Below are 22,331 nucleotides of genomic sequence, written 5' to 3'. Positions count from 1 at the left end.
GCGAATACGGATGGGGGTAATTCCCTGATTAAAATAGTAAATAGTAATTGTGTTTGTGGCGCGTTCTCAGTGAGATTCGGATCAGAACGATGAGGTGTGCACATGTGAAGGATAACAAACGTCACAATTGTTGACATGTAATTGGCTTCGATTTAACACATACCTCTCTGCGTGTCCTCTTCATCAGAGATTTAATTGTATTTATGAAATCTAATTAAATAAAGTCAAGATAGTTGGTTCGGATGCAAGATTTTTTTGATACATGTAATCTATAGTTATAATAAAAAACTAATTCCAGGAGATGATTATTTAAGTCCATATATGCAACTTCCATATATATTATCCAACCGACGTGGAACAACTAACATCCCCTCATGTCCAAAAATAAACATCTGAAGCGTGGAGTTTATAAATGAACCAACTATTGGCAGAACGATTTGTCCAACTATGAGCAGTACAACACATAACGGTGGAACACGAGCTCTGATATTATGTTAAGATTGAGACTTGGACTTAACTTAATTCCAGAAACTGGATCAAGGGAGAAGGATTGTCTAATCCATATATGAAACTCTCAGGTATATTATTCAATCGATGTGGGACAACTACCACAACCTCCTCACGCTCAGGAATAAACATCTGGAGCGTGAAGTTTACAAATGATTCATCTATGAGCAGTCTAACACATAACGGTGAAACCTGAGCTCTGATACCATGTTAAGTTTGAGATTTGAACCTAACTCAACTCCAAAAACTAGCTCAAAGAGAGATGATTATCCAAGTCCATCTATACAACTTTAAAATATAATTCTGAGACCGGACAATTTAAACTTCAAAAAATGGAGCCGAAAGCTATTAGCAATATGGGCGACAAGTCGTGTATACAGATTTTAATATACAGAGGACTAGGGACCGAAATATCGAAATACCGAAAAATAGTACCGAAAAAATACCGAACTTATCGAAAAATCGGTATACCGAAAATTTCGATACCATACCGAAATTTTCGGTATCGTTATCGGTATTTCGATATATAGTTCGGTATACCGAAAACGGCATCCCGACATCTTTTCGGTATCGGTACGGTACCGGTATGAATTTTTTTCATATCGAAAATTCGGTATACCAAACGTGCGGTATATCGATATTTTACGGTACCATACCCACCCCTACAAAGCACAGTTCCCACCAGTGTATTAGTGTACGTAGTTAGTACATGTATAATTAATTCGATTTATATTCTAATAAGAAATATTTATAAAAAATAATGATGAAATAATTACCATTTGAAACGACGAAAAGAAAAAATAAGACCAATGACACCATTTTTTGTCTTTATTATAAAGATTTTTTTGGAGAGAGTAGATATATAAATTGTATTTAAAAAAATAGGGAGTAAAATACAAAAAGCTACGACAAGCGCGTGACACGCAAAAACCTTATCCAAAACTCCAATCACTCGTTATATACGACACATCCTAAAATATCTCCCACTCACCACTAAAGATCAATCTTCCACTGAAATCGCAGTTCTGGAGTTCTCATCATCAATCTCACACACTTTTTCACCCACAATGTACGTATCTACTATTCTTATGTTCATGTGCGTGTTATGTGTGTATATTTAATGTGATTGTGTGTTTATGCTGACCTCAGATCGAAGATGGCGACGTCAGCACTGAACCCTAACGCGCCGATATTCGTACCGTCGGTGTACCGCCAAGTGGAGGACTTCTCGGATCAGTGGTGGGATCTCGTTCAATCTTCCCCTTGGTTCCGCGACTACTGGCTACGGGAGTGCTTCTCCGATCCCCAACTGGACTCTCCATCTAACCAGATTCCCGATTTCATCTTCCCAGAAGAGATCGTCAATGAAAACCCCATAAATGACAATGACTATGACGCTGCTTCCAAAGGTAATTGTACATCTCAATTCTACGCAGAGTCGACTCGGACTTAAATCTTAATTTTGCTGTTTTTATTGCAGATGGGGGTATGGATTTGGTATCATTGGGATGGTTGAAGTGGAGGAAGCCGCGTGGAGTTCTCGAGGCCCCGAGGTATTGCGAGAAGGCACCGAGGACTGTGAAGGTGAAGGTGAACCCGAGGCCGATTCAGCAGCCGCGCTAGAAGTGAGTTGCGATTTATCGGCTCAACGCTTTGGGAACTAACGACTTTAGAAGCTTTTGTTTGTGTAAAATGAATTTCTGTTTATTGTAATTTAATGCCACTTTTTCTTTTTCTTTTTTTGAACCCAACGATTATGTATACTTGGTAATAAAATCGTTCGTTGCTTAGAAAAATGTCATATATAATATTTTTATATATGCAAAAAGACAGTATATTATATTTTACATAAAATATTTAAATATAAATCAAGCTGACAAGTATATTTTTATTTATTTATTTATTTATTTATATATATGTACAATAATGAGTAAGGTGGATGAATTTCGTAATTTATATTCGAAATTGTGAGGGGGTGTGATCAATTTCACTTTGTGTGAAAACAAATTTTATTTGACTGAGTGTGAGACGGTAAGTCGTATTTTGTGAGATAGATATTTTATTTGAGTCATATATGAAAAAAAATATTATTTTTTATGTTTAGAGTGTTACTTTTCATTGTGAATATCGTTAAGATTGATTTATCTCATAGATAAAGATTCGTGAGATTGTTTGACAAGAGATATATTTCTGACTTAGAGGTATAAAATTTATTCAGGGTTTTGTTGTAATTAATGAAGTGGGTCTCATATGAGATCGTCTCACGGATCTTAATCTGTGAGACAGGTCAACCATACATATATTCATAATAAAAAGTAATATTTTTAGAATAAAAGGTAATATTTTTTTATGGATGATCAAAATAAGAGATCTGTCTCACGAATACGATCTTCGTAAGACTGTATCACATAAGTTTTTGTCAATGATGTATGAGACATGGTCCCATGGAAAATGTTGAAATGAAGCGACTTAGGCTGAAAAACCAGAAAAAACAGTGATTAATCCTTGCTTTTGCAGTATTTTAAATCTCAATATCTAAGGCCCAATCTAGTTTCTAATATATGGCCCTATGGTTCAGATTACTTTTCGGATGAGAGATTTTAAATGGACTTTAAGCATTGGGCTGTTTGACGAGCCCAATAAACTATGGAAATGGGTCTTCGTAACTCTTTAAGAAATGTAGCTCTCGCATCGTTGTTGCATTTCTCATATACTAGGTAGGGCAACTCAATTCTTGAGGTGTCTTACCCAAGTTTGTCGTCTAGCGTGTGAGTATTTATATATTTTTTTAGAGTAACTAATGAGGAGTTTGTATTTGAATAGGTGTTATATATAAGAACGTAATTTAAAAAGATGCAAGTATTATGAATATAGTAATTTTTTTATTTTTTTATACGTGTTCATATGATTAGTACTTCAAATTGTCCATGTGCTCAACAAAGTAAAAAATATGGAAAAATATGGATGTTACGAAAGTGATAATAGGTAAGAAAAAGATTGAGTTGGTGTTCAAGTTGAAGAAGCTTAATAATATGTCTAAAATTGAATACAAAGTATTTGATCATTTTAAAATCAAATTAGGGATAAACTTTGTAAATAAGGTAATTTAAATTCGAAATTTAAGGTAGTCATATTTAAATAGTTGTGGTGTTTGTAAAGATATCATACCTACCGATATTTTTTACGCTAATGGATTTATGAAATTGGTAATTTTAACGTAAGTATGAGTGGTAATATGTAATGGTAAACATTCAGTAAGAGTACTTAGAATCTTAGTGTAATCAAAGAAAATACAAACTTGGTAAATATTAATGTCAATAGGATTTCAGTAGGCATGACTTTTGTTTTTTAGAATTCAAATGACGTATTTACGAAGTTTGTAACCTTGAGTTTATATATGTAGACGTAAGAGTTAATATATTTCATAGGTCAGTGAAATAGATGAATATAACGAAGGATTAATAAAAGAAAATAAATTAGGTATAATATCTTTAATATTTTCGAAATAAATTTTATTTACCACAGTGATGTTGACGACAATGAATATAATGCTATGAAATAACATTAATGATACTGTTATATTAATATGAATAAAGTAAGTTTATTTTCAAAATATAAAAAATAAAGTAAAATAGTGCGAATATGTAATCCTATCGTTTGCCTACATTAGTTTCTAAATAAAAAACTATGATAAGAAAAAGCTAGTACTTCGGAAATTAGGACAATTATTGTGCTGAATTGAGAATCATATAGTATAGAGGATAATTGTTTAATATAGAAGCAAAAGAATACAAAAAAGTTTCATATTTATTTTTTTCCATGTATATGGATGTATATGAACGTACGTTAAGATAGTAGACGTTTATAATTTTTATAAAACTGATGTAAATTGCAAACTTTAAAAATATATGACCATATATATTGAAGATTCAAAAAAATTACGGAAAAAAACTTGTATATATTTTGTAGGAATCTACATAAGTTTGGAAATTGATAATAAGGTTACGGAAGAAAAACATGTATATATTTTGTAGGAATCTACATAAGTTTGGAAATGGATAATAAGCTTAATGTTAGATAGTGAAATGGAAATGTAACAAAAAAAATATAGTCTTGAATAATTTTGTAAAATAAATAATATAAAAGTATTTAAATATAAATAAAAAGAAAAAGATATTAAAGTTATATAGTTGTGGGAAAAAATGTTTTTTAAAGAGAGAGAAGGAAAAATTATTGTAAAATAAAATTATGCTTATCTAAATTAGTGTGTAATGTTTACTTACGTAAAAGACAAATATGTTACAAAAGTTAATTTATATTTGTTGAGAATTTTATATATAACAAAAATTATTGGGAGTTTTTGAAACGCGTATCATTTTTTGTGAGGAGGTAATTCAGCAACTATGTTATATTTGTTTTTTTTTTTTTTTTGAGCTTAAGATATTTACATGTTTATGTAAATTAAATATCAATGAAATGTAGGTATAACAACATATTTCGCAAAATAACATAACCACATCATAATGTACATAATATTTATATTACGCTTTGCAAAAAAATGTTTTACTTACAGAACAAGGTTATGCAGATGCAGAAGAAATGCTGGATGTAAAAGATTTATATGACCCAAGAGAGCAATGTGCATCATACATATTGAACGCAATAAAAGCCAAGGAACTTTTTCTTCGAGATGTGAACTATATAATCAGAGGGAAGGAAGTTCCTCCTTATTCCAATATCATTAGATCACGTTGATCCTTCTAATTTTTATGAAAGTTGGCATATATATTTATGATCCAATTACTATCATATGTGAATAATCCCCCTCTTTCTCTTTGCATTTTTAGTGGTTTGATAATGCTAATTCTGTTAGCATTTGGCCCTGTACGACAAATGTGCAACCACATTAAAAGCTTCAAGTTTGATAATTCATTGTCATACCTGAAACTTGGTGGCTGCCTATTAATTGGGTTTTTCCATCTCCCCTTCAGTTTCGATATCAGGATCTCCTAATTGATATTGTTTCCTTTTCTCTGTCAAGAGTTACTTGCAATAAAAACATTAAGATACCAAAGACAAAAATAAGAGAAACTAACGTGAATTAATTTTAAATTGCTGATAGGGGAGACGCTGGAGTGATGGACTTCGTCAAGCGGTTGAAGCAAAAGAATGACGACCTATACAAAACGAAACTGTGACTTTGGCTTCTATCAGCTACCAAAACTTCTTTCTAGGGGTTAGTAAATCTAAGGAAACAGGGAGACAGAACAAGAAAAGTAGAAGAATGAAACCTAGATTTCAAGATGAGCTCACAGGGAGAAGGGAAAAAACCGAAAACAGGATAATCTTACCAGTCTGGAGAAGAGGGAAAGCGACACAGCAGACGTGACGCGGAGAAGATGGAAGCAGGAAGACGAGAGAACAAACCGAGCAAGCCCTTTTTTTTGCCGTGAGCTGTTCGTTCCAGGTGAGAGTAAAGGAAAAGCAAGACAAGGAAAACAAAGGAGGGCGGATGAACTGAGGAGGCGAAGGAAAAGAGGTGCAACCGGAAGCAAGTTGTGTGGTGGAGGTAAGAACAAGCCCCACGTGGTGTTGGGCCTGACCTTTGTTGTTGGTGGAGTGACACGTAGCTGGATTGTGACCTGAAACTTGAAGGAAACTAGGTCAATTCTCACTTATTCCCTCTTTTAGATATGTAGATATCCTTTAAAAGCCAACTTTGATTGCTTAAATATATAATTGTTGTACAATAGAAGTCACAATATACACAATGACACGATTTTGTTCACTTTGACTCTGAACTCTAAAAGATTTGTTTTTGAACTTTACATCCTCTCTATTTATTTCTAATGTGAACTTGGGTTGTATTCTCGACAATAATTTCTTCAAACAAAGAATTATCATTATTATCATGGTTCGAGCCTCCCCTCAAATCCATCCTCTCCTGTGTGTTGGGCACACACGCTTAATGCGAAATATTTAGAACAAAGCCTGCCTCGAGAGCTCATAATAGATTTACTAGGAGCTCCAACCACTTTCGTTCAAGTGTTCGAGGATTCCAACCATATGGTTCGATCTAAGCTTGGCTTCGATATCACATGTTGTACAATTGAAGTCACGTATCTTCATAATTATATGTTATCCCTCCACTAAGGGTCTAAGCTTCTATAGAGTTGTGGATTTGTTTTTGAACTTAACTCAAAAAATCTCATACCAATGAAATGATTTCCATATTATAAATCACGATTTTCTTCATATATTTCTAATGTATGTCTTTCAAGAGTACATCGAATTTAGGTGCTCGACTAACGCTCCTGGCTCGTAAGGATTTCGAGTGTGAATTGTAATATGAAGATACTTTATAATAACAATTTTAATTCTTTTTTTCTTGAAATGTATTAGTAATAATAAATTGTTGAGTCAAATAATTAAGTCGATAAATTTTGCTAATGCACATGATGATGATAAATTTAGATTTGAAAATAATTTTGCCATGTTTGGACTTTGGATGTAAGTTTTGAAAATAGACGCAATATGGAGGAAGCAATGCAAGGTAACGCCTATTTAAAATAAATAGATGAAAATGATTGGCGCAAAAACTGAAAAATAAACATCTAATTTTATGATTATTATGTTTGAATGATTGATTCAAAATATTAAATGATTTGTGTTTTGGATTTGATGAAATCATTGAAAAAATAATTTGAAATAACTTATAATTTAATACACATCATAATTATTCAAAAAATAACTAATTGGAGATTAGAAATCTTTGTCATGTATATTTACTCAAACATATTAATAAAATTGTTATTACGGATTTAAAAATCGATAATAACTTACGAATTATTGTAAACGTCTTAATTGATATATGATCTCACTTTAAAAAAAAAAAAAAAATCGATTTTACCTTTAAATGAAATTTTTTCAAGTCCAATTAATTTTCATTCGATATTCGAAACACACACACAACCCGTAAGACCGTCTCACACAAATTTTTGTCAAATTCTAAATATATATATATATAAATAGAATTTGGCCCAAGATATATATCTTGTGTGTGTTTATATATATATATATCTGTGTGTGTGTGTGTGTGTGTGTGAGACGGTCTCACGGGCCGTAGGTCACCCATGAAAAAGTATTACTTTTTATGTTAAGAGTATTACTTTTTATTGTGAATATAGGTAAAGTTGACCGCTTCTCAAGGAAAAAATAGTCATGCTGTCAATTTTAGGGTTTGTTCACATTCATAGTCTGGCTCTTCTTTTCCAATGGCAATTAATGAATATTTAGTGAAGGGGCGGTGTACTAATTGACAGATAATTAATCAACTAAATTAATTAAGTTTAAACCTAAAGCGTAAAGTGACCAATTTCTTTCACGTTAGGTAGTTCCTTATCAACTATATGGTTTTCTTGACAAAACAAGTTTGCTCATCTAGACAAAAACTTGTATGAGACGATCTTACGAATCGTATTTTGTGAGACTGATCTTTTATTTGGATCATCCATGAAAAAATATTATTTTTTATGCTAAGAGTGTTACTTTTTATTGTGGATATCGGTAGGGTTTACCCGTATAACAAGAAACATACTCGTTCATGAGTTATTGTTTCGTTAGCGTTTTATAAAATTTTAAATTTCCCTGAAAAATTAGTTCAACGACGTTACACGATTTAAAATTTTGATTGTGAAATGTTAAGGATTCACGTCCATGAGTTCCATTACTCATTTTAATCTTCTCGTCCACGTATTATGAATGTTTCAAAAAAAAAAAGGTTGTATATGTCGATAACTTAACATATTTGATATCGAAATCTCAACATTGAGACGAGTTCTCGATTTCGATAACTACTAATATTGATTATTGTGTCAAACAAACAAAAAATATAATTATTCGTTGTGGTTGTGTTTAATTTAATAAAATAAAATGATGAAACGAGCTTTAAATTTTGTGTATTTTAAGGGAAAATTTGGGTTTGATTCCTTTTTTTTTTGTATGTATTTTTAGTGCATGTTAGTTACTTTTGAGGCCATGCAATTAAATTATAAAAAAATCAGATAATGAAAAGAAGAGTGGGATTTAATGACATTTAATAATCTATAAAGATGGAAAAATTGATAACTTTTTTTTTTTTTTTTTTGTGGATTCGATCGCAAAGTTCCCGAAAACAAAGTTGAGGATCGATGGACAAAAATTTCTGGATTTCTTTTTAATGTAAAGTTGGTCGGCAACGATTTGAGATAGATGCCCGCAACTACACGATATATATTGTCACCATCGCATATACTTATATTCGAATATTCACACTCTCATCAACTATTTCCACAATATATATTAATATTCGGATATTCAAGACATTATCTTATAATACAGGTATAATGTGAGACACTAATACTACGTATCTTTATTCGTTAGACGAGTCAACTTTGTATATATCTATAATAAAAAATAACATTTTTTCATGCGTTGCTCAAATTAATATATGTCTGACAAAATTGACTCGTGAGATAATCTCTCGTGAGTTTTTGTGTTTATAATATATATCTTCGATACTATTTACCATGCAATAACAGCTCTTTTTAATTAAAATTTCATAAAAATTCACACGTGTTTCAAAAATCAAGGAGTGCCGAGTAACTAATTTTGTTACCATGATTTATAAATTTATGAATATTCTTATTATAATAATCCTCAAATTATTTACACATTAATTGAAAAAAATATTGTGTGAAAAAATTCTAAAGTGCCGCTATTTAGAAATGGCAAAAACTAGTGTGAGACGATTTCACGAGTCGTATTTTATGATAGATCTCTTATTTGAGTCATCTATGAAAAATTACTACTTTCTATGCTAAGAGTATTACTTTTTATTGTGAATACCGGTAGGGTTGATCCGTCTCACAGATAAAGATTCGTGAGACCGTCTCCCAAGAAATTTATTCTTTAAAAATAAAGTAATGAAGTGCCGTACTATCCAAATTTCTAAATAGAGTACTAAAACGAGAATATTGAAACGATTCCAACTTGCCTAAAATCTATATTTGCAAATCCAATTGGATTAATATACCATATCTCCTGTTTCCCATTTGGCATATTAGTAATAGATGCCAATATATTCGTAAAGGGTTCCATTTTTTCTCTCAATAGAAAACTTTAAAAAGTAACATTGAAAAACTCTAATGAAATGTTGAGTAATGTTGTCACTCACTTGAAAGAGGGTATTTTGTTATTTAATATTGGAGTAAGTCTCTTGTGAAGTTGTGATGCGATATCACGAATCTTTATCTGTGAGACAGGTCGACCCGACCGATATCCACAATAAAAATTAATACTCTTAGCACAAAAAATAATAATTTTTCATGAATGACCCAAATAAGAGACTCATCTCACAAAATACAACCCGTGAGACCGTCTCACACAAATTTTTATTTATTTTTTATATTAAAAAAACGACTTCTTCAAATATAATTCATTCATAAATTTATTGTATTATATATCATCTCGCATGATTAATGATTTCACGTATATGTATTTTTTTTATGTTTATAATACTTATATATTATATGAATTAATGTAACGAGTTATATCCACGACCAAGTAATTAATATTTTATTCAGCAATAAACTAGCATATTGGATTTTAATACGAAATAAATTTGGATACGCTACCGGGTCCACTTAAATTTTGATTGCGTGACAGCTACTTTAAAAATACTTACATCCTACGTTAAATTTTTGACTATTTTTGATTGTTTCGATCATATTAATCTTATAGCTCTTTTTATTGTTATATTTATTTTTCAAATACTATCGATTTTTTATTTTTATTTTACGAGCGATAATTTAATATTATTAAAAAAATATAAGATAAGTTAATTGAATTATTCAAATCATACTATATAAATTGATTGTACCGAAAGGAACATGAGCAAAAGCTGTAATGGATTAATGAATGGATTAGTTATCAATGACAATTTTATATTATAATAATTACGTCAGATGATAAGTTTTCCAACTTATAAATGGAGATTGACAAGCCACAGCATGATTTGGACATGTCTCCACCAACGTTAAATCATTTTCTTTTTGTGTCTTTTTTTTGAAATTTATCTCTCTTTTTTTTAATCCCCCAATAAAAATCCAATATTGTGACCACTTTTTTTTATTTTTTATTTATCTCTAACGATGACTAAGATCGCACTTATTCGATAAAAATATTTGAATAATGCATGTAAAATGATGCATTTGACATAATAGTTATTATTAAAATTTATTTAATTTGATATTGAAATTTAGGTTGCGTTGAAAAGAAAGAATTTGATTTAGAAAAAAGAGCATGAATATTTAGTTTTGAGAAGAGTCAATTCTACCGATATTCACAATAAAAAATAATAATTTTAGCATAAAAAGTAATATTTTTTCATTAATGACCCAAATAAGATATTTATCTCACAAAATATGACATATTAGATCGTCTCACACAAATTTTTATCTAGAATAAAAGATTTGATTTGAATAATGGATTTAAAATAACACTCGTGTAATTTGATTTCATAATTATCATGACATCTACGTTGATTAAGAAGTGATGAATTTAAAATGCGTAAATTTGAAATCATAGTTTCGAAATTTTAAACTCTTATATTCGAGCGCAACTTCAAATTTTATTCGAGAAATCAAATTAGGAAATTTGAAATATTGGCCATAATTTAGAATCTATCCTGCCAAACATAATGTTAATCCACTCAATGAGCATGTACGATCATTTACCTTACAAGTGGAATCCACGAACATACTTCGTATCAAATTATATTAGTATACATATTTAAATATAATAATTATCATACTAGCGCTTTTTTTATGTATATATGCGATATTTTTTATGTTATTTTTTAAAAAAAAAACTAATTAATTTTTTTTTAAAAATAATAAACCTTTTAGTATACATAATATAATCATTTAAATATTTTAAAAAAAACTAATTAATTTTTTTTTAAAAATAATAAACCTTTTAGTATACATAATATAATCATTTAAATATTTAAAATGTTGGATAAAAATTAAAGAAAATATTTTAATAAATTTAAAATTTATGGAAAGTCGGGATAAAGATAAAAGAATACAAAATGATGTTAAAATATATTTTTATAATCATATTTTTTATTAAATAAAAATAGAGTGCTTTATATTCGTTATTTTAAAAAAGAGTTGATCTCATAAGACCGTCTCATAGATCATAATCTGTGAGACGAGTCAACCTCACCCATATTCACTATAAAAAGTAATACTCTTAGCATAAAAAATAATACTTTTTCATGGGTGACCCAAATAAGAGATCTGTCTCACAAATACGACCCGTGAAACCGTCTCACATATATTTTTACCTTTAAAAAATTATCTACCATACCACGTTACATGTCACAAATATAATGATATAATATAGGAATATTATAATAATAATAATTAATATAATATAGAAATATAGTTGAGCACCCAAGATTTTGAAATATATAAATAGGATTTTATGGATAATGGATTAACATCACACAAAACACCAAACATAACAACGATACAGGATTTAGAAATCATCACTAAGGACTGAAGTAGCTGATCAGAGCCCTGAAATAAATCTCAGCCGTCCAATCTCAGATCTAAGCTCATAGGACAGGAACACACACTTAATTCGATCACTTATTTATTCCACAATATTATTATATATATATGTCTCCTAAATCCAATCCACACGTGATCAAACCCTAGGACCGAAGCTCGCTTCAGATAGCAAGCACGAGCCCCGGCACGGATTTCCCGACAAGATCAGGAAGGCTACTCTCCCAAACGGAAGGGCAGTGAAGGGAAGCAATGCCGAAACCGGACTGTTCAGATTTTCCGATACGTGTAACGGTGAGGGATGTGTTGAAGTACTCCCTAACCTGGGTGATTATCCCATCAGTGACCGTCCAGGCGTGGACCCAGGCGATTGATCGGGACTGGTCGAATCCTTCGGCGAGTACAATGTGGCCAAAGGCGGAGATGCTGTGGGGCACGAAGCTGAAGTGAGATTCCTTATCTCCGGTGAGCACGCGCATCAAAAACTGGTGACACGGCGGACCATGGAACCACCACTCGAGATCTGCGGCGAGGATTTCGTGGATTTTTCCGGCGTCGCGGCACTTTAAGGCTTCATACAGGGCGGTCACCACCCCTTTGTTGAAGGATTCCTCCAGAGTTTCCTGAGATAAAGCCAGTTCCTAAAAATGGTTAGCAGAAGAAGACAGAGTTAAATTGCTCGGAAATGATAGGAGAAAGGAGGTTGCGGCGGGGGTATTTATAGCGAATCGGTGGTTGTGTTTTGGTGGTTTTAAAAGGATACAAGGGTAAAATGGAGAATACACTTGCCCGTGTCATTGGGATTACGTGGCAGACATTAATGCATTTGGTGGGGTCTATAGTCTATACAGGTTTCAAGGAAGTGTACAATTTTAAAAGACAATCAAAGCCAACCTTGTTTGACTTACAGCTGGCAATTGGTGAATGAGTAGATCTTATGTGAGACCGTCTCACGTAACATAATCTGTGAGACGGACCAATCCTATCTATATACACAATAAAAAGTAATACCCATAGCATTAAAAGTAATAATTTTTCATGGGTGATCGAAATAAGAGATTCGTCTCACAAAATACGACCTGTTAAACCGTCTCACACAAATTTTTTCTTTGATTGAATATATATATTTTTTAATATACAGGAACTGTTTCAGTATACATGTATATAAGTATAACATATTTCTAATTATGAAATTCTAATTTAAATTACAATAAACAATTTGTAGATAATAGTTGATTATATGATATCTAATAGTGAATGAATATATTTAAAAAAAAACTAATGTTTTATATTTTTGTATTAACTATTATTTCAACCGTACGAAATGTTATTATATGTAATAATGTAATAAGTGATTAAAATGATTATGTACGAGCGTTTGGATAATTACTTAAAATACAAATCAACTAAATTAATTATAAACTACACGATTAAAAACCATATTAAATTTACAAATTCTAGAAAGACAAAAACTTGTGTGAGACGATCTCATGGGTCGTATTTTGTGAGATGAATATCTTATTTGGATCATCCATAAAAAATTATTACTTTTTATACTAAAAATATTGATTTTATGCTAAAAATATTATTTTTATTGTGAATATTGGTATGATTGACCCGTCTCACAAATAAAGATTCGTGAGACTGTCTCATAAAAGATCTACTCATCTAGAAAAACTGAAAACCAACATTTTTTTAATCGAAATGTGTAAATATTTTAATGTTATTAAAATTTTCAAGCTTCCTCAGATAATAAAATGTGAATTATAATAAGAGTTTTAAAAATCTTGAAAATTAATTTTTAATCTGATAGGTGAATATATTAGTACCGATAAATATTTTGATAAGAATTCACTTGTAGCTTTCCATTTCCATGGATTTCCAGCTTTATTTCATCTTAGTTGTAAATCTATATTCACTTCTCCATCACAATGACAAAATTGATATTATTGTTATTTGTTGATTTTCTTGTTCTATATTTCACCATCTTTAGTAGTTTCCTACTTTCGACACTTAAGCGATTATAGATAAGAGACTATCAAAGTGGGCTCACAGTAAAAGTTGGTCGTCCATACAAATGAACACTAGCACATGATGTTTAATTTTATAGGAAAACAGTAAAATTAAATTGCAAAAGATGAGTTAGGCTAAGTGAGCAATTTTTCTTTGATCAATTCGACATTCAATGATCATGGGTTGCGTTCGCACTCGAGTCAAGATTTTTAAGTGCAAATCGGCACCCCATGAACGAACTTTTGATATAAACCAATCTTACACCTTTATAAAATATAATTAAATATAAACTCACTCAAGTGCCTCATCCTTGAATTTATTATTAAGTTCTTCAACTTGAAAATCTACAACTGTAAATACATCAAATCGATAGCGGTGCAGCCGGTGCTCAACTGTGATTGAATTATTTTGTTGACAAGAACGACCTATACCAGATTTAAAAACAAAAACCAAAATTCTAAATAAACAAATCGAATTTTCAAACTAATTCAGCTTGTGTGTTATTGTCAATATAGTATAAAATATATTTAGAACTTAAAACTAAATTTAAAAATCAACTGACATTACATTTTTCAACCTTTGAGGAATGCGAGGAAAATTCAAATTTGATTATATGTATTTGCAGAAGGTCATTTTAAAAATTTCCTCATAATTAAAAAATTATTCAAATTTGCATCAATAAAGTAAAGCTAAAAAAATTCAAAATAAAAATTAATTTAAAAAAATACTAAAAGAAAATTGTAAAATTTGGGTGGGGCTGAAGCCCGTCCTAACCCAAAGATGGCTCCGACCCTATACATATATTAACTCTGATTATTATTTTTATATAAATAATATTATTTTTCATTTTAAATATGAGTGAGATTAACTCATCTCACATAAATAGATCCGTGAGATCGTCTCACAAAAGATCTGATCTCGTACCAACCAAAGTTCATTTTTATCAAATTTGAATTTTGAAAAGTAAATTTTAGTTTGTATCGGTCAAAGAAATAAATCTTAGTCTTCATATTGATTTATGTAGATAAAAAATGTAAAATATATAATATAAATCAGGTTAAATATCGAGAAGCTAAGAACATAACACTGATTTCAATTCAATTTCGATTTAACATGATTTCGAATTTAATTTTCTACTTCAAAGAACCAAAATGGGATCGTAGCTATTCCATATTAGTATTTTTTGGACTTCAAATTAATTGAGTCGTGCATGGCTGGCTTCTAATGTCGCAAGTCTACGTACATTTCAAACTCTTTAATTAAATTGCATAACGATAATAATATAATAACACACGACAAGAACAAGAAAATTGCTTCTTCCAGTTTCTAATTCCGTTTGTATTTTGATTTTAGAAATGTAGTTTGAAGTAAGGATTTCGATCGAGATGGAGTCGACTACCTAAATGAATCTTAGTTAATCATTTTTTGGAGGACCCAATGGGAAAAAAAAACTAAAAACTAGACGCAATTATGATTATAAATTTATGGTAAAAACTTGTGTGAGACGGTTTTCACGGGTCGAATTTGTGAGACGGATATCTTATTTGGGTTATTCATGAAAAATTATAATTTTTTATGCTAAGAGTATTACTTTTTATTGTGAATAGGATGATCTGTCTCACATATTAGTATCCGTGAGACGGTCTCACATGAAATCCCACTCTAAATTTATATCATATTCATTGAAAGAAAATTGAATATTTTTTTTTAATTTTAGTTATTTTTCAAATGTGATATTGATATGACATTATTACGATAGTAGCATGACGTCGATATGTGTAATATGACATCAACGACAAAAGAAACTCTCTCGTAAAAATGTTACTCTTCGGACCTGCAATTTTCTTCTACAAATAATGTATTCCGTAGATAGAGAACTAGTTTCGTGAACATTCACTTTGTACCTGCATTCCCTTTCAGATCTCAACCAATTTTCCCGCCATCTTCTTCAGCAAGACTGTGATTCTCCTCCTCCTCCTAGTTCCCCCAGTTGTATCGGAGTATCTCACGCAGAACCCAGTTCAATTTGGAAGGAAGTATGGAGATTCGCAAGAGAAAACCCTTTTCGGACATTACGAACGCTCTCGACCTCATCCCTACCTCCACCCTCCGCAAGCTCGTCTCCTCATCTGGTTCCAATTCCAATCTAGCTTTGAAACCCCCCATTTCGATTTTGAAGCCCGATTATGGTTTCAGAGGCCAGAAAGTTTGCCCCGATCCGTCTCCAACCTTAAATGCCAGGTCCGATATCAGTACGGGGTCGTCTGTCAACAATGCTCGTGCCGTGAATTCGAGAACTGTGCGATTCCAGAGTCGTAAGTTTCCTGCTGCTTCAATCAGTCGTAATAGTGAAATTCTGCTTTTGTGTTTATTTAATGTAATACAATCGAGGGTGTGAATTTTTAGTTGCTTGGTTTGATTATTTACTTGCGGATGGTTGAATGTTGATCTGAAATCGTTTTCTGTTTATGCTTGTGATGGAATAAATTTTCTAGAATTTCTACGAATCCAGTTATTTGGGTTCAAACTTGCGTAAGAGTTTGTTTGTACTTATATGCATATATTTAAAAACAATGGTTGAGTAGCTGACCTCTATGGTTAGTTCGTATTTTGCGTTTCTGTTTAACTTGTAATTGTAAATGTAATTAGTTGTGGATATTGTTGCATTTTTGGTGGAGCATGTACTCTGATTGGAAGAGTTAAAGAATTTATTTTATTCTCGATGTTTACTGAAGGTGAAATGGGAAATAAGGATATTGTATATAATGGAAGACATGCTACGAATGAATTTAAGAATGAAAGAAAGACTTCTGCAATGACTGATAATAGTTCCACTCCTCTAGCCAAGAAGAAAGACAAAAGGATGGCCATTGCCAGACAGGTCAGTTTCTCACCTCCTCGGAGAATTGGAAAACCTTGTTCTTCACTTGAGAATACAGAGGAAAACGTTATGGAAAATCTTAGCCTCTTTAGTGGGTCTTTTGACAAAGTCAAAGGTTTTAGAAAGGGAATTATCAAACCTTCTAGCTGCTCACACGAGAAAACAGAGAATAGGAATGCAAATCTGATCTATTCTGGTTGCTTAAAGAATAAAACAGAGGAGCTAGGGAATGGAATTACCAACCATTCAAGCTACTCATTTGACAAAAAAAAGGACGAAGGAGAAGTGATTCTTGAGCTTCCTGGCTTGTCTGTTCAAAAGACGAAAGCTGTAGGGAAAGCGGCCCTCAATTATAATGGCTTTCTTGTTGAGGAAACAAAAGAGAAACTGAAGTCTCTCAAGCATTCTGTTTATTCGCATGAAAAAGCAGGGGAGAATGGGAAGGCCATTATCGTTTCAGTTAACATGGTTGAGGGGTCATCTGCAGCTGTGGCAGTAAATTACGAACCTGCGAGGAGAAAAACTGTAAAAAGAAAAAAAGACTCCGGGGTCTCTAGTTGCCCCCTCATGAGGAGGACCCAAAAAATACTGTTAGTCTGCATTCTATATATGCTCACACACATGAATGTACACATTCCCACTTTTCTTATGCACAAAATCAAGTTTTTGCTAGGTTTAACTTTGTTTGGATGTTTACCTGATTTAGCTTGTGCACTATGTTACAAATCTTTGGGAACATATTGTATCTTCATGACGTGCTCAGTTATGTTTGCTAAGTCAACGGTTTCTTATCATGGGGACGTGATTTCATATGCCATAAAAGTACCTTATGTTTTGCACCAATATTTCCGCTTTCAGTTTCGTAATCATTCTGTTGTTTTTTCAAGGTAAGTTTGTTTATCTTCAGTCTTCACTCTTGTTGATATCCTTCTCTCATTTAGGAATGATGCTGGTGAAGCTCGAGGCATGAAGTCATCAAAGTCACTTACTGTTCCCCGCCCAAAATATAATAAGGTTTGCAAAGTTTTTTCTTTTCTTGGCAAAAAATAAATAAAATTAAAAAAATGGTTCTAGTGCCCATGTTTCTTTAAACTATTATTAAGGAAGAAATATACTGTAAAACCCCTATCCTACTCTATCGCGAATAGAACCTTGCAATTGACTTGGATCAATTAGTTTAGTCCAGCACAACTACAACTGATGTGAAGTCCTTGCTACCTGAGGATAGAATATTATGTGGATTCTCATTTGCACGGATCTGTTGGCGGAGCATTACGCATGTAGACGACTGAGAGTGGAGACTTGACATACATTCTTCTTCCATCATATGAGCTTAGTGGAGAGATCAGGAACTAACTATTTTGAGAGCGTTCTCATAAATACCGTTTTTTTTGTTAAAATAAGTCTCTGTACAGTTCCCGTGCGATAAAATTTTTGCGTGCTTGCCAATGTCCGACAACGTATTAATTTGCAGCAGCAATGCCCTCAGGTAAAAAGTGATGATGAAAGCTGCTTGCCACTAGATTTTATCGAACAACAGAGAGCATATTTTAAAGATGTTGATGAGTTTGAACTGGCTGAAGAGGAAATCTCACAAGATGAATTGGATTAGGAGAGTAAGAGCAACATAAGTACTGAAGTAGGCGTAACAATACATAGAATCCTTGTACATCCTCAAAGTGACACACTGAAATGATGCACTTCTTGCTAACTCTACCTGTTGCATCATAGATTTAGAATACGTGAAGAAATTGATACTAATTTCTGCTCTGTGTATGAATTTTTATCGAAATTTTGGTGTAATTGAGGAGATATATTGGTCTCTAGTCTACTATGGATAAGTTTATCCACTGTAACGAGTCAACCATCATTATGAAATAGCAGTGGTATGATTTCAAACATCCTTAAACTTGATTACAACTCTCAATTAGGATTATAGGTGACGCAGATTACATGAGAGACATTCTAATAAGAGTTTCTATATAGAGTCATTAATTTTTATTTTTAATTTTGAAAAAGGACATTTCTGAAACAAATATATGAATGCTTCTTTGTTTGTTCGACAAAAAAAGAACCGAAACAATTTATTGATGTACGTTTAATCTATATTTTCGGTATTTGATTCGATGATTTAGAGTATTTTTGAGTAATTTTATTTTTTTTAAAAGAACTGAATATGAAATTTGAAACAATTATTTGGCTTCAAAACTTGCAAGCAAAAATGATAAGCCAGCTTCTGTTTTAGAAAAGAATGATAAGATTAACGAAACAATAAAATTGTTTCTGGTTTTATGCCAAAAAAGAAAGAACAGTTTAGAAAGTCAGGTTTAATATATATATAAAAAAAACTATTTTAAGGTTTAATTTATATGAAAATAGCTAATTGTGGTGTATATATCTCTATGTTACCATTCAAAGTTCCGACAAATTCCATTATTAAGAATAAAACCTTGATTAAATGAAATTAACATTCAATAACGCCTCTTGTTTTAATATATACGATGCAACTTTTGAGTTATGGTTGGTGATAAAATTATGTAATTTGTAGCTAGAGAACTAGTTACAAGTGCAAAGGAAGAACTAGTTATGGAATCATACGAGAGATTTACATCCACGTGAAACAACAGGAGATGGCCGGAACGTTGTGCAAAGGAAGAACTTTGGGTTCTTTCAAGTGCCACTCCTTTTGCCAACGTTCCTTGATATGAGGAGTCAATATTATATATTTTTTTCCTTATTATTGGACTCTAGCATCTGCATCGGTCGGAATTAATCCATGTTAATAACTCTTCATCTCATCAAAAATGATGGGGTCCACGAGCCACATATTCATTACATTAACACTTCTCCATTATTAACATACACCCACCTTCATTTAATTTCAACTTTCATTATTTATATGGTCCGACTGTCCACTTACTCATTTTTTTTATTTTTAATATTTCAATATCTTTCTAATATTTTTAAAATTTTACAACAAATATTACTAAAAATAAATAGTATTATTATTTTAAAAATAACTTAATTCCAATATTCATTAAAATATTATTAAGAAATGAAAAAAAAGTTGGACTCTTTTATTTAAAATATTATTCAACACAATCTCTTTAAAAAAAAACACAAAATACAAAGAAAACGAATTACGATAATTGAAAACAGAATTACATCAATCGAAAATTACATATTCCATTTCTCTCTAATTTGGTCACACAGATGTTCATGAACTATAAACTGCTCCGGCGTCATTTGTGAAGTGACTTTCGAAAGGATTTCGTATTCCTTAAGCAAATATTTGCTCTTTTTAGCTTCAGATTTGTTCAAAGCCGCTTTTGCTTTCATCTCCTCTATTGCAAGTTTTTTTGTTTCCATTCAGATTCGTTCTTCTTTATGTCTGTATACTGAGTAAAACTTTCGAACAAACTGTCGTATCTGGTTGTCAAATCCTCCATCGATGATTTTGCTTTGTTTTTACCTTTTTTTTTGCGGTTTTTTGACCAATTGGACGAATCTCTTCTTCATTTATATCTAAATCAATACTCGCATCTTTGTTCGATGAGGTGTTGCTAGCCCCCGACTCTGAGATTCTCGCTTTCTTTGTACCAACCAAGTGATCATCGAACTGTGGAGTGAACAGTGGACGTGTTTTCATGATTCTCCACACATGCTCCAGATTAAATGCAACTCCATTATTTTCATCACAATATTTTTCATATGCAAACCGCAATATGTCTTCATCACTATGGCCGCTTCGATAAGTATTGTAAACACTATTATAATTTGCGTTGAAGCGATTTACCTTTTTTTGGACGGTATTGTGCCAATGAGATCGAATCACGTTTAAAGCTCTCCGAGATGAACCAGCGGGACGATTGTCATTGTAGTAGTCCGCAACACGTCTCCAGAAATCATTCCCCTTCTGATCATTGCCGATGACTGGGTCATCACTCATTGTGACATACGATCTCGCTAGTAGCTCGTCTTCCTCCTTTTTCCATATTATTCGCTTATTCGTACCCTCAACATCTACATCAGCATTTTGCATATTTTCGAGATCAACTCGTGTTTCACGGTCGGACAACTGAGTCTCTGGGACAAACGTAGGAGTTGGCGGCTCGTTTTCGATTGGCATATTGGTGGATTGTGGATTATATAATCCATAAAAATAATGCTGCATGAAATCTGGGTTGCCTATACTTTGCCAATATTCAGGTGTAGGCGGTGGATACGGAGCTCGGGAGGTGTAATTTGGATGATTCGAAGAATTTTCATAACCTTGGAAATTTGAAACAAACGACCAATTTGGAAATTGTAGTGGATATTGTGTAGAAGAAACATATCGAGGTCGATTTTTTGAGTTCTGACTATTGTCACCCATTTGGCTTAAAAATATGAAAAGATAAATGTTGTGGGATGAATTTGTAGAAATTGATTAGTATATATAGTGAGTAATTTCGAATATAGCCGTTGGTGCATAATTTTGTCGTTTGAAAATAGTCGTTGGTGATAATTAGCGACGGTTTTTGAAAAAAAAAACCGATGCTTTTCACTTTGCGACGCTTTACGAAAAACCGTCGCAAATTTGCGATGGTTTATGCAAAACCGTCGCAAATTTCGAAATAACGCCGTTCATTCTGATTAATTTCTTGGCTGCCATGTCAGCCAAGATTATTAATTCTTGCGCCCACATTGGTGGGCGAAAATTAATGGGTGTTATTAACACCCATTAACCAACCAATGTGGGTGCCCTAACATGGAGTTAGGTCACATATAATTAATAATATCATAACCAATAGTACGATAGAGTTTTGTGTATAATCAATAGAAGTTGTTATGTGAAAATCAGACTGCAATAATATTGAAAATAATCCTTCAATGCATTCAAGATCAAGAGTAGGTCTCATGTGAGACCGTCTCACGGATCTTAATCTGTGAGACGGGTCAATCCTATGGATATTCACAATAAAAAGTAATACACTTAGCATAAAAAGTAATACTTTTTCATGGACCCAGATAAGAGATTTGTCTCACAAATACGACCCGTAAGACCGTCTCACAAAATTTTTTGCCCAAGATCAAAGCATATACTTGTCCACTATCATTGGATACGAGAAATATTGGATAAGAAATTGTTAAAACTTGAGAAGATTCATGCATATGTAAACAAATATAGTATGATGATCAAAGTATTGTCGACATGAAAGTTGGAATACAGGTCTAATCGAATTCACAAAATGTGCTTGAGTGAGAGAATTGTTAAATTCAAGCCACGATTATTGAATTCGAAAACACACTTTGACAAATAATTAACATACGGT

The 22,331-nt window shown here is 32.0% G+C and overlaps 4 protein-coding genes and 1 long non-coding RNA gene across 7 annotated transcripts; 2 read left to right on the top strand and 3 right to left on the bottom strand.

Annotated features, from left to right (window-relative positions):
* Positions 1-1,405: 1,405 nt before the first annotated feature.
* LOC140804165 (protein EARLY RESPONSIVE TO DEHYDRATION 15-like) lies at positions 1,406-2,303 on the top strand. The gene is made up of 3 exons (XM_073160002.1): positions 1,406-1,576; positions 1,657-1,916; positions 1,988-2,303. The coding sequence occupies exons 2-3, from the start codon at positions 1,664-1,666 to the stop codon at positions 2,128-2,130; spliced, it is 396 nt and encodes a 131-aa protein (XP_073016103.1). The 5' UTR covers positions 1,406-1,576; positions 1,657-1,663; the 3' UTR covers positions 2,131-2,303.
* A 2,676-nt stretch (positions 2,304-4,979) lies between these two features.
* On the bottom strand, positions 4,980-6,164 carry LOC140804166 (uncharacterized). The gene is made up of 3 exons (XR_012112099.1): positions 5,859-6,164; positions 5,604-5,684; positions 4,980-5,516 (listed from the first exon to the last, which is right to left on the bottom strand). It is a non-coding gene; the product is annotated as an uncharacterized lncRNA (long non-coding RNA).
* Positions 6,165-12,286: 6,122 nt separating this feature from the next.
* LOC140804512 (wound-induced protein 1-like) lies at positions 12,287-13,282 on the bottom strand. The gene is made up of 2 exons (XM_073160550.1): positions 13,262-13,282; positions 12,287-12,763 (listed from the first exon to the last, which is right to left on the bottom strand). The coding sequence occupies exons 1-2, from the start codon at positions 13,280-13,282 to the stop codon at positions 12,287-12,289; spliced, it is 498 nt and encodes a 165-aa protein (XP_073016651.1).
* Positions 13,283-15,970: 2,688 nt separating this feature from the next.
* On the top strand, positions 15,971-18,910 carry LOC140804158 (uncharacterized). Of its 3 annotated transcripts, none has more exons than XM_073159991.1 (4): positions 15,971-16,477; positions 16,871-17,606; positions 17,958-18,030; positions 18,491-18,910. In XM_073159991.1, the coding sequence occupies exons 1-4, from the start codon at positions 16,174-16,176 to the stop codon at positions 18,626-18,628; spliced, it is 1,251 nt and encodes a 416-aa protein (XP_073016092.1). In that variant the 5' UTR covers positions 15,971-16,173; the 3' UTR covers positions 18,629-18,910. The 3 variants fall into 3 exon arrangements, with proteins under 3 accessions (XP_073016092.1, XP_073016091.1, XP_073016093.1); XM_073159990.1 differs by having other exon boundaries at positions 15,971-16,483; XM_073159992.1 differs by having other exon boundaries at positions 15,971-16,450; positions 18,491-18,907.
* A 1,283-nt stretch (positions 18,911-20,193) lies between these two features.
* Positions 20,194-21,145, bottom strand: LOC140804509 (glutathione S-transferase T3-like). The gene is made up of 2 exons (XM_073160548.1): positions 20,512-21,145; positions 20,194-20,360 (listed from the first exon to the last, which is right to left on the bottom strand). Exons 1-2 carry the CDS (start codon positions 21,143-21,145, stop codon positions 20,194-20,196), a joined length of 801 nt encoding a protein of 266 aa, XP_073016649.1.
* Between the last annotated feature and the right edge of the window lie 1,186 nt (positions 21,146-22,331).

The sequence above is a fragment of the Primulina eburnea genome, chromosome 11 (assembly GCF_022965805.1).
Source record: "Primulina eburnea isolate SZY01 chromosome 11, ASM2296580v1, whole genome shotgun sequence".
Lineage (NCBI taxonomy): Eukaryota > Viridiplantae > Streptophyta > Magnoliopsida > Lamiales > Gesneriaceae > Primulina > Primulina eburnea.
The sequence above is the reverse complement of the archived record's forward strand: the minus strand, read 5'-3'. Positions and strand labels throughout refer to the sequence as shown.

Coding starts and splice junctions, on each gene's coding strand:
- LOC140804158 (XM_073159990.1), top strand. CDS start 16,174: ATGGAGATTCGCAAGAGAAAACCCTTTTCGGACATTACGAACGCTCTC. Junction 16,484..16,870: donor TGCTTCAATCAGTCGTAATA/GTGAAATTCTGC, acceptor TGTTTACTGAAG/GTGAAATGGGAAATAAGGAT. Junction 17,607..17,957: donor AGGAGGACCCAAAAAATACT/GTTAGTCTGCAT, acceptor TCTCTCATTTAG/GAATGATGCTGGTGAAGCTC.
- LOC140804509 (XM_073160548.1), bottom strand. CDS start 21,145: ATGCCAATCGAAAACGAGCCGCCAACTCCTACGTTTGTCCCAGAGACT. Junction 20,361..20,511: donor AGAAGAGATTCGTCCAATTG/GTCAAAAAACCG, acceptor AACTTGCAATAG/AGGAGATGAAAGCAAAAGCG.
- LOC140804165 (XM_073160002.1), top strand. CDS start 1,664: ATGGCGACGTCAGCACTGAACCCTAACGCGCCGATATTCGTACCGTCG. Junction 1,917..1,987: donor CTATGACGCTGCTTCCAAAG/GTAATTGTACAT, acceptor TTTTTATTGCAG/ATGGGGGTATGGATTTGGTA.
- LOC140804512 (XM_073160550.1), bottom strand. CDS start 13,282: ATGTATACTGAAACAGTTCCT. Junction 12,764..13,261: donor TGTATACTGAAACAGTTCCT/GTATATTAAAAA, acceptor AACCATTTTTAG/GAACTGGCTTTATCTCAGGA.